Source organism: Mustelus asterias, chromosome 5 (genome assembly GCF_964213995.1).
Source record: "Mustelus asterias chromosome 5, sMusAst1.hap1.1, whole genome shotgun sequence".
Taxonomy (NCBI): domain Eukaryota; kingdom Metazoa; phylum Chordata; class Chondrichthyes; order Carcharhiniformes; family Triakidae; genus Mustelus; species Mustelus asterias.
Genome location: NC_135805.1, coordinates 140,418,905 through 140,431,205, shown reverse-complemented (window position 1 = coordinate 140,431,205; position 12,301 = coordinate 140,418,905). Strand labels below are relative to the sequence as shown.

The 12,301-nt window shown below is 42.1% G+C and overlaps 1 protein-coding gene across 2 annotated transcripts in view; it reads right to left on the bottom strand.

Annotated features, from left to right (window-relative positions):
- The window catches only part of tsnax (translin-associated factor X), an 80,669-nt gene that overhangs the window by 49,405 nt on the left and 18,963 nt on the right, over window positions 1-12,301 (bottom strand). For both annotated transcript variants that reach the window (XM_078213408.1, XM_078213407.1), the window contains exon 4: window positions 10,389-10,519. In XM_078213408.1, the coding sequence (XP_078069534.1) occupies window positions 10,389-10,519 (131 nt within the window). The remainder of the gene's footprint in view (window positions 1-10,388; window positions 10,520-12,301) is intronic.

The following is a 12,301-nucleotide window of genomic DNA, read 5'->3' as shown; positions in this document are numbered from 1 at the left end:
AGTCCTCAGTCTACTAATTACATAAGGATATTAGCAGGAGCTAGAGTATTAGTTCGAACTGATATAAAATGCAAAAACATCCTGTGCAAAACAATATGAATATGGTTGTAGGATATGAACCAACTATATGATAAACTCGTATTAGTTATTTCCTGTGCAGCTAACCCTGCTACAAGTTCAGAATACTGGGAGGAGTCTCACTGAATCAGTTTCACAAAGATAGCAAATCAATCACTCCCAGAAGTACAGCCCTCTGGTGGGGGAATCAGAATAAGGGAGCATAATCATAAAATTAGAGCTAGACCATTCGGAGTAAGGTCAGGAAACATTGTATTAACACAAACAGTAGGAAAGGGAAAATCTAGAACTCGTACCTTCGGCTACACAACACCAGACCAACTGAAAGATTTTCCTGCCATTGACGAAGGTTTCAAGTTCTAACTTCCTTCAATTTATTTAATAGTTAAAAGCAGCAAGTGGGCTATGTCTATGAATTTAGAAGCAATAAAAAATCGTACCAAGATAAATCCGTAGAAGCCAGTGATATGCAGAGAACATAGAACATTACAGCGCAGTACAGGCCCTTCGGCCCGCGATGTTGCACCGACCAGTGAAACCAATCTAACGCCCATCTACCCTACACTATTCCAATATCATCCATATGTTTATCCAATGACCATTTAAATGCCCTTAATGTTGGTGAGTCCACCACTGCTGCAGGCAGGGCATTCCACGCCCTTACTACTCTCCGAGTGAAGATCGTACCTCTGACATCTGTCCTATATCTATCACCCCTCAATTTAAAGCTATGTCCCCTCGTGCTAGCTATCACCATCCGAGGAAAAAGGCTCTCACTATCCACCCTATCTAATCCTCTGATCATCTTGTATGCCTCTATTAAGTCACCTCTTAGCCTTAACGAAAACAACCTCAAGTCCCTCAGCCTTTCCTCATAAGACCTTCCCACCATACCAGGCAACATCCTAGTAAATCTCCTCTGCACCCTTTCCAATGCTTCCACATCCTCCCTATAATGCAGTGACCAGAACTGTACGCAATACTCCAAGTGCGGCCGCACCAGAGTTTTGTACAGCTGCAACATGACCTCCTGGCTCCGAAACTCAATCCCTCTACCAATAAAAGCTAACACTCCGTACACCTTCTTAACAACCCTACCAACCTGGGTGCCAACTTTCAGGGATCTATGCACGTGGACACCGAGATCTCTCTGTTCATCCACACTACCAAGTATCTTACCATTAGCCCAGTACTCTGTAATCCTGTTACTCCTTCCAAAGTGAATCACCTCACACTTTTCCGCATTGAACTCCATTTGCCACCTCTCAGCCCAGCACTGCAGCTTATCTATGTCCCTCTGTAACCTGCAACAACCTTCCACAACTCCACCGACTTTAGTGTCATCTGCAAATTTACTAACCCATCCTTCTTCGCCCTCATCCAGGTCATTTATAAAATTGACAAACAGCAGTGGCCCCAAAACAGATCTTTGTGGTACACCACTAGTAACTGAACTCCAGGATGAACATTTCCCATCAACCACCACCCTCTGTCTTCTTACAGCTAGCCAATTCCTGATCCAAACCGCTAAATCACCCTCAATCCCATGCCTCCGTGGAGAGAAACTCACCCAATCTCAATGCTGGTCGTGTCCAACAATGGGAACCTACACATGTACAGTCTTTGAAAGTGAGACTGTTCCAATCATCTCAACAGAACTGCAGCAGGTCAACTGATGGAAAAAAAATCAACTTATGGGAAACTACTGATGGGACAAAACAACTCACGCTCTCTTAAAATCTTCTCATGAACTACCCCCCTCCCCCACCCCCGCAGTTCCAGAATATCTTCCCCATCACGAGGAGAGTCAATGACCTTGAGGCATAGCAAGCGATAGAGATGAACAACCCATTAAGCAATGCTTCAAAGGAACATGCTACAATTATGATGAATGTTGCATAATATTGTCATTTCTGAGGTTTCTGGCCTCACATGTTTAATTGATTGCCCATAAATCAATAAATTAGAGACGCAACTGAGAATCAACCAATGTGGATGGCCAAAGTGAGAATTATAAAACATTACAGGTACAATGAGGAAAATGCTCCAATACTGGCACAGCAAATTTTAGGTAGGAAAGTGTTAACATGTTGAAAAGCTATAACAGCCCAATGGCTGAACATTACTTTTCTTTACTCTGAGTCAGAAAGTGGTGGGTTGAAACACATGAACTAGACTGACACTCCAGTACAGTACTGGGGGAGGAATACTGTTGGAAATTGAGTCTTTTAAATAAAATGTTAAACCTAATCCCTGTCTGGCCTTCCATGTGGATCTAAAAGATCCCACGATAACATTCAAAGAAGAGCAGGGTAGTTCTCTTCTTTGTCCTGGACAATATTTATCCCCAAATATCACTTAAAACAGATCATATAGTCATACTGTTTATGGGAGCTTTCTGAGCACAAACGGGCTTCTGTATTTCCTACATTTCAGCAATGACTGCACTTCAAAAGCAATTAAATGACTTTGGACATCTGTGATTGTGAAAGGTGTGATATAAATGCAAGTCTTTTCAACCTATACTGCTCGCGAAAACTGGGACTGAATTGATAAACAGCCCAAGGAAAGACTCTCAGTCTTCTGTTGCTGAGTTGCAATCAATTCATCTTGTAGCCTGTTATGTCTTACAGACCTTGCCATAGTCGGTGGGAGTCCGTGTTGCTAGCCTGGGACTCTAACTTGGTCTGGCTGTCCTTTGGCATCTTGGATGAATATCTGTAGATCGTATGACTTTCTCGTATCGGTCAGGATCGCCTGACTTGAGTGCCTCAGACCTGGACTTCAGTAAGCAGTGGATATCCCTGTTCATCCATGGTTTCCGATTAGGGAACACATAGCTTTGCTTCTTGGCACACGGTCTTCTACACACTTACTAATGAAGTCAGTTACTGTAGTGGCATAGTCATTCAGGCTGGTCGCAGAGTTTTTAAATATTGACCAGTCTACTGACTTCAAGCAGTCCCGTAGGAGATCATCTGATTCCTCAGACCAAATTGCATGACTTTCTTTGACGGATTCTCCCATTTCAGATTTTGCTTGTAAGCCGTGAGCAACAGCACAGCCTTGTGGTCTGATTTGCCAAAGTGTGGGCAGGCAATAGAGTGGTAGGCATGTTTGATATTTGTGTAGCAATGGTCTAGAATGTTTGGACTTCTACTGGAACAGGAGACATGTTGGTACCACACGAGATACATTTTTTCCTTATTTAATTGACAATTTTCAAGTGATGCAGCTTTGAATCCTGTTTAAATGTTCTTGATTGGATTGGCAATATCTTTTGATGCCTGCGCTCCTCTGTACTGTCATTTTCCAGTCCCATCAAACTTGCTTTGAGAATCAGTGATACTGTGACCAAAATCTTTGCAGACCCACTCCAGTTTGAAAGTCAAAAGACCCCAAACTGTACATGACTGTACAATGACAACTCATTGCTCTTTAAGTTAGAAGGTTGATGTGCATAATTCACCATAACAAAGGTGTTAGTAGGGTGTCAGCATTTGAAAACAGTAAATTGTATTCTAACAGAACAACTACTTTAAAAAGAACGTACTTTCAATCAAGATTATACTAGAACAATAAGTTCCACCAAATGTTTACTTCATGCAAAACATTACCACTGATGCACACTACTCATAGTTGGAATGTAAATTAGATATTGAAATCGAGGGTGTATAATCTAAATCTCTTTATTCAAAATGGCCATCAGATTATAATCCAATTATTTTCCACTGCTCCAGTTGGCAGTGAAGCAATTGCAAAGCAGCTGAGAATCAGTGTGAAATAGATTCAGCACTGGATTGTGAAAAAGAGTTTTTGGACAAATCATGGAACTAAATGTGTAGGGCGCATGTTTATTTCACTAACTGAGGCATACAGATGGATTTTAACGATCAGAAGTATCAAATGATGCATACTGGATCAGGAAATAAGTAATATTCATAATAAAGGAGTGCTTTTCCAGAATAGTAATGGTAGACACAGCTGAAATTGAACTGTAGGTAAGTAAAGAGGGCACCAACATTGTTTACTAAGACTCTACAGAAGACATAAAGTACAATAGTTCTATTTTGTAGTTAGCCAGTGGATGTGCAGGAATCCTTATTTCTAATTGGCTGAGTTGGATAAAACCTGTAGACCGATTGGTCATGAGATAACATGGTTACTGAAGAGGTCACATGATGAAGCATGCGAGTTCTCCCCAGAGTACAGGCAGAATACAAGTGTGGAGTAGCTGCTCAGCGAGCGAATAAAGTATTGTTTGTTACAAGACCTTGGTCACCAGTCTTTGGGAACCTAGCAATTCCACATGGTGTCAGGAGTTGGCAGAATGGCACAAGGACTTCACCTCATTAACCCACTAGTATTCGATGAAAATACTGTGAGCAACTGGGCCAAGTTTGAAAAGTAGTGGTATACATACTGCGGTGCCGGATTATCGGAAAAATCAAAATAGGCACAAACATACACCTTACTAAATCTAGCACATTTGGCATATGGTAAACGCTGCCACACAAGGAATGTGGAATCACATTGCAAAATACTGCAGATCAAAATCACAGCAGCATTCTTTTGACAAGAGCCACATTGCAGCCTGTCAGTCCTGCAAGGTTAGGAGCATCAGCAAAGTGAACAAACTGGAGCTCAGCCAGAGCAACCAAACCACTGAGCCTCCAGCAACACTCTCCTGTGAAAGTGTTGACACTGTCACAAAAAAGGGTGAGATCTTCTTCATCACCCTGAATATGATTTGTAACAATGCAAAACCGAAGGTTAAGGTAGACATTGGTGCAAAGTGTAATTCATTGCCCAATCGAATGCTACGGGAACTTGACCCATCTGCAGCACCAGACCCTAATAATCAGGTGGACTTGTGGCCTATGGCAGACAAACCATCCGCACAGAAGGTGTGGCCACTCTTCACTGCACACAAGGCAGTTTCAAGTTTCATACAGTCGACCAGAACGTTAGATCTTCAGGACAGTACCACACTGGGGTTCATCCAACTTGGTCCAGAGGTACACGCTCTGCAACACCAAGCCCCATGAGAGTGTACCAAGACCCCTTCAACTGCAACATCATTGGCAAACCACCAGTAATATACTACATACAACTAACTGGAAGACTCAGTACCACCAATAGTTTGTGCTCCAAGAAGAGTACTAATGAGCTGCATCAGATGACAACACTGGGTGTCATAGTTATTATAGATGAGGCCACAGATTGGGTTTCAACAATGGTGGCCACAGTAATGAAAGATGGTCCCGATATACAGCAACACAGTTCAGTTAAACAAAGTACTTTTCAGACCTCATAACCCTCAGAAGACAGTGGAACAGAATGCTCAAAACCTTGCCCAACTGCAAGGTTTTGAGCATCCTGGAAGTGAAACACAGGTTTTGGCAAATCCTGCTAGATGAGGAATCATTAAAAGTTACAACATTTAAATCTCCAGAAGGCAAATATTGTTTTCTTCATATGGGATCTCCATTGGCAGCGAGGTCTTCCAACAATATGTGGTGCAACCCTGCAAAATCAATGTTGATGACATCCTGGTCTGGGGTGGTATGATGCAAAAACTTGATGCAGGTCTTTGTCTTGTTCTCAACCAAATCAGCATCATACAGCTGAAGTTTAACCCTGCTAAATGAGGATTCAGAATCAACCAGGTTCTCTATGTGGGCCACCTACTCACAGCCAATGATACCATATCCAGATAAGACAATGGCTATATGATAGGTGGACGTCCTGTGGATCAATATGCTTTCTTTACAGTGCTTCCTTGGTATAACAGATTATCTTTCTAAGTTCATCACGTGTTACAGTGAAGCCACTGAAGCTCTGCGTCAACTTCTCCTCCAAGATGTCAAATGGTGTTGGCAGGAGCTCCGCACAGCAGTCTTCAACAGACTCAAAGAGGTATTCCCAGCTCCATCAGTGCTACAATACTTTGACATTCGAACACCTGTACTCTTACCAGCATATGTGACTCAGCATGTACCTGGTGTAGTTTGCATCCAAAATGGCAGAACAAACAGCCTTTGCATCAAGGGCCCTCATCGACACAGACTTGCCATGCTCAGATTGAAACGGAACCACTTGCTCTAGCCTTCATCTCTCAGCAATTTCATGACGTTCATAAATGGTCATCCTGCAACTGTTGAAACGGATCATCAGTCACTCATAACTATCCCAGAAAAGCCTCTTCACACTGCACCTGCATGACTGCAGTGCATGATGTTAAAGCTACAATCTCAGCATTGTCTACAAACGTGGTAAGAAGCTGTACTTAGCTGATGCTCTTTCAATAACCTTCCTACCCACTGTGGACAAGGCAGATTGTGAAGAAGACATAGACATAATGAAAATAGAGGTACTGAGCTGTCCTCTCATAGAATCCAGAAGCCTTACAGGCAGATATCACATGCAGACAATGGCACAACATCATCTTGAGGTGCTGGCCTGAGTCCTCAAGGGAACTTTCCCACAAGCTCCCAACATCCTGCGCCAGAGATGAGTTAACCATACAGGATGGATTGATTCTGCGTGGTCAATGATTCATCATTCCGACTTCTCTTCAGAGGTACCACACCCAGCAACTTCACCAGGGGCACCTTGAGTTGGAAGCAACTAAGTAAAGGGCCAAGGAATCACTATACTGGCTGTCCATGTAGGATAACATAGAAAGGGAAGTCTCCAGTTGTGCACTGTGCAATGCACCAAGCCACATCAAACAAAAGAACCACCGCATCAACATGAGATCCCGGTCCTCCATAGTCACTAACAGCAGCTGACATTTTCGAATGGGATGGTAAATAACATTTGGTCTTAGTCAACTCATATTCCGGGTGGTTTGAACTCAACTACCTACCAAATATGATGTGCAACGCAGACATCATCAAGCTCAAGAGACACTTCATCACACGGTATAATTTAGACTTATGACAGACAATGCGCACCAATGCACACATACATGGGATTTTGAGCATATAACGAGCAGTTTCCGAGACCGACAGTCCAACGGTTTGGCGAAAATGCTTATTTTATTATTTATTAGTGTACAAGTAGGCTTACATTAACACTGCAATGAAGTTACTGTGAAAATCCCCTAGTCGCCACACTCCGGCACCTGTTCGGGTACACTGAGGGAGAATTTAGCACAGCCAATGCATCTAACCAGCACGTCTTTCGGACCATGGGAGGAAACCGGAGCATCTGGAAGAAACTCACGCAGACACGGGGAGAACGTGCAAACTCCACAGAGATAGTAACCCAAGCTGGGTCCCTGGCGCTGTGAGGCAGCAGTGCTAATCACTCTGTCACCCCAAGGTGGTACGCTCAGCCAAGCATCTTCTAGGGAAGTGTACCCGGGATCACAAAGATTTCTATGTTGTATTCCTCAACCTGCAAAACACACCATGACAGGGTCTGCTTTCATAGGACAGCAACTATTCTTCAGGCACAGTAAGGCCACAATTTCTACTGCCAAAGCTCTTTTGCAGCCCAAACTTGAAACCAATGTGAGTGGTGCACTCTCAGAGCGCTGATTAAGAGGGAAATGTTCACAGGCTTGACCATCTGACACTTGATCAAACAGCCAGGATCCAGACCTCATTCAACCATGACAAGTTGGCATGCTCCACAGCCAAACAGTTACATGGTCACCTTGGAAGATAACCACTATGTACAAAACCAATGTCACCTACTACAGGTATTGGAACCAACACCAGCAGAAGCCACAGGACTCCAGCCGTTCAGCTTACAACCCCCTCCATCGGTGGAAATAGAGGCCCCACCATCAGTGGAAATGGAGGCCCTTCCAGAGGCCTAAGCATCAAGCTCTGCATCAACTGGGCACACCAATGGAGTGCCTCAAGTCATCCACACTGAGGACACTAGCCCAAGAACATCTAGAGCACAGCCAACTGGCACAATCACACACTCAGGACATATGACAAATCAAACACAAAATTCCAGGACTATGTAACGAACTAGTCTTTCTTCTTTACGTAACAAAACGGGGTGGGGAGGGAGATGTGATGGCCATAAACCAGCTGCAACATGCCTCAATCCATGTCTCATCCTTTATAAATAATTATGTATTGTTAGCCTGTTCAATCTGTAAGTTATAAAATGGTTTGTACACAATTAATGCTTATGCAAACTGTTACACCTCAGTACCACCAGTTGCCCCAACCAAGTTAAACAGGGAAGATGTAGATAGAATGGTCATGTGATGACATGATTACTTAAGAGGTCACATAATTGTGGCAGTTCTCCCCAGAATGCAGGAGAATAAAGTATTGTTTGTTACAAGTCCTTAGTTGCCAGTCTTTGGGATCCCAGCACATCTCCAAAGCCCAATCCCACAAAAATGTTTCAAGTGTTCCCCATTAAAGGGGAGAGACACCAGCATAATCTCAGGAAGGTGGCCCACTAAAAAGATTTTAAACAAATCTACCAAAATAAAAACATATACTACATGTTGGTACTCAGGGCTCAAAAAGAAGTCAGAGTAATACTCCCAGCACTTTTACACATCATGAGCCAATAATAGTTATAACAGGACCAAAGTTTCTTCGGCCCTCTCAACCATCAGAAATGCCAAGGCACCCAACCTCTGCTTTTGACCCTGTTGGAGAACGATGGGCCAAGTGTATGTCACAATTTCAAACCTCCAAGAATATGTTAAATCAGAACTGGCAACCTATTCCTGACACATCTTTCAGAGCAGCATGAAGCTCAACAAGCTTCAGATTATTTAAGTTACAGTATTATAATATAGACATGGAATTAGAATTTGATATAATCCAAATTTGGTATAATTTGGGATTAAGGCTTTTGCTTTTTATTTATTTATTAACGGCCTGTGGATTTGTACTGGAGCTAAAAATAACACAATGCTGAAGTTGTACATTCATAAGATGATTTGACACTATGTGAATCAGGATACAATTTAGCCAACACTGTGGTTTATCTTTTTGCTGATTTGCAGGATTTAGGTTGCAAGATGTGTAATTTGTGCTTGTCAAGATAGTCCTGAGATAGGAAATGGGCACAAGGCCTGGATGGTAAAGTAGTGCGATGGTAAAGTAATGCGAAGTGATGCATTTTGGTAGAACTAACGTAGGGGGGAGCTATACGATAAATGGCAGAACCATAAAGGGTGTAGATACGCAGAGGGACCTGGGTGTGCAAGTCCACAGATCCTTGAAGGTGACGTCACAGGTGGAGAAGGTAGTGAATAAGGCATATGGCATGCTTGCCTTTATAGGACGGGGCATAGGGTATAAAAGTTGGGGTCTGATGTTGCAGTTGTATAGAGCGTTGGTTCGGCCGCATTTGGAATACTGCACCCAGTTCTGGTCGCCACACTATCAGAAGGATGTGGAGGCTTTAGAGAGAGTGCAGAGGAGGTTTACCAGGATGTTGCCTGGTATGGAAGGGCTTAGTTATGAGGAGAGATTGGGTAAACTGGGGTTGTTCTCACTGGAAAGGCGGAGAATGAGGGGTGACCTAATAGAGGTGTATAAAATTATGAAAGGCATAGATAGGATGAACGGTGGGAAGCTTTTTCCCAGGTCGGTGGTGACGTTCGCGAGGGGTCACAGGTTCAAGGTGAGGGGGGTTAGGTTTAACATGGATATCAGAAGGACATATTTTACACAGAGGGTGGTGGGGGCCTGGAATGCGCTGCCGGGCAAGGTGGTGGAGGCGGACACACTGGGAACGTTTAAGACTTATCTAGATAGCCACATGAATGGAGTAAGAATGGAGGGATACAAAAGAATGGTCTAGTTTGGACCAGGGAGCGGCGCGGGCTTGGAGGGCCGAAGGGCCTGTTCCTGTGCTGTATTGTTCTTTGTAGTGCATGTGCTATTTTGCAGGAAACTCCCCTATTTCTGGGGGTTTTGTTCACAGTAGTACTTGTAACGCTACAATGAATCATCTAGGACAGTGTGTGCATCAAGTGACCTATAGAAATCTTGAGCTTTCCTGAAAAGATCAATTCCTACCCAGGGAACAACAAAGTAACTGTCTTCATTTCTCTGTATATCTACTACTTAAAGAATGTATGTGCTTGGACTTGAACAAATAAATTACAAAGATTGCACTGCAACCATTTTTGGTTTGTCAGATTCAGTTTTTCTATTATTCCACCACATAACTTAGATAATAAAGTAAATCATCAGTAATCCATTTAAAACAACTTAGTCTTCTACAGAACTGGTTCACCTTATTTTGAAACATGCAAATGAAATTTAGGTTCTAGGTTGAAAGTTGAACATGTATTTAAATTGGTCTCTTACCTGGAGAAAATGCACGGTGAAATTGGCACATGTCTTCACCAATCAATTCCTGAGAAATTTGCTGAATCTTTTGTCTAACGTCACCAAATTTGGCCTCAGATTCATTTAGTAATTCCTCAATGTCACTAACACTGTGAATGGAAGCATTCATTAGATGCAATAGTTAACTAAGCATCAATTGTAAATATGTAACTTATCAAAGGAAATTCGACTTGAATTTCAGAAAATGATTAATAATTAATCTTTTCAAGTCAGTTTTCTGTTTTGCTCATTTCAGTGCACAGTATTGTGATGTGGGAAGTTCAGATTTTATTATTTGTCAAAGGGAAGGGAAATATTTATTTCTCCTAGTATGTCACTCAGCGGTGGGTACTTTTCGCAAAACAAAGTATAAGTGAGCTGGTGAGTTTAATAGTTGGATAGTTCTTTCAGAGACCTGTCAGACAGGACATCAGTTGTAGAGCCCAAAAGTTAGCGAAGAAATCCTGAAATGCACGCATGGCAATCATTTCAACATGGAAATGAAGCCTGCACTACAAAAAAAGACCATGACAAGTTTCGTGGCAGCTCAAATCAGAGGATCATAGCTCTGCTAAATTTGTATTCATTCTGCCCATTCTAAGCCTGTAAAATGGGTCGAATAATGCTTAAATCTCTCCCCTTTTAAACCAAACTGAACACCGATTTCTCTTTTTAGGTTATTAACATATTACCAAAAACTCTGTTTTGAAGTCTTCACTTGACCACATCTGTGGTTACCACACCTGTGATTAGCAGTAGATTTGCTTTCTTTAGTGACAATCACAAAGCAAAGCGAATAAAGCAAATTTTCCTCATCAAAAACGTATTTCCTTTTCTCAGTCTGACGGATGAAAATTCAGTTTAAAAATCTCTCACAACTATTTCTGAGATCAAAGAAACAATTACTTGGTACAACAATTATGGTATGAACTACAAATTTATTTTTAACTATCATACAATCAACAAGCCCACTAATAGTAAACTAAATACTCTAATTTATTGGGAAGGTAGTGGAGGAGCCTGATGCAACAAAAGGGACATCAAATGGAGTGGGGGAGGGACCACTTATCTGGGCACCGAACAGGCAAGACTGGTTAAGCCCCATTCTTCTAGGCTGCAAGTCTGTAAAGAGTACTAGAAGCTGCCTCCCTTTGTCATGCTGGGACCAATGCCCTGACCAATCCCCACCTCCTTGACTTTAAGATGCACTCTTAGGGTTCACAAATTAACAGATTGCATTTTCTGTCCTCCCTGATCAGAGAACTGTCCCCAGCGCTCCGAGAACTAGGATCAATCTTCCAGGTAACCTACATTCCAGAACCACAAAATAACAAAAAACTTACATGTTGGAGCCATAATGTCTGTTTTCTTATAATTTACCTTCCCACAACGTAGTCAGGGTTCCAGTCTGCAGCCTGATCCATTACTGAGCATTTATTACTGAGCACTTCAGCAGCAGAATAACACTATGTTTAAAATTTCTATTCTGTTTCTGTTCCTGCAAAACACTGCATCCTTTGACTTATTGCTGGGTTCACAAGTGATATTAAGCATGGCACACCTACACATGCTAATGTCACATTTTGTTACTGTCCTAAAACAACCTTGAAATCTATACGCTTTGAAGCTGGCGAATGAATCTGATCAGCACATACCAATTTGCAAAGTTCCTAGACTAGACATTAACTATAAATGATGTGGCTCCGTTAATTTAACAGTATACTTGTGGCCTTAAAAGTATACAGGCTGACATTACCAACAGAATTATATAATGTGTATCACATGGAATAATAACACTTTTGTCCTTACCAAACAACATTCGTTCAAATTAATGAAAGCAACACTTCAAGAGACCTACTTTATATATAAATAGCACTCTTCATTTGTTAACT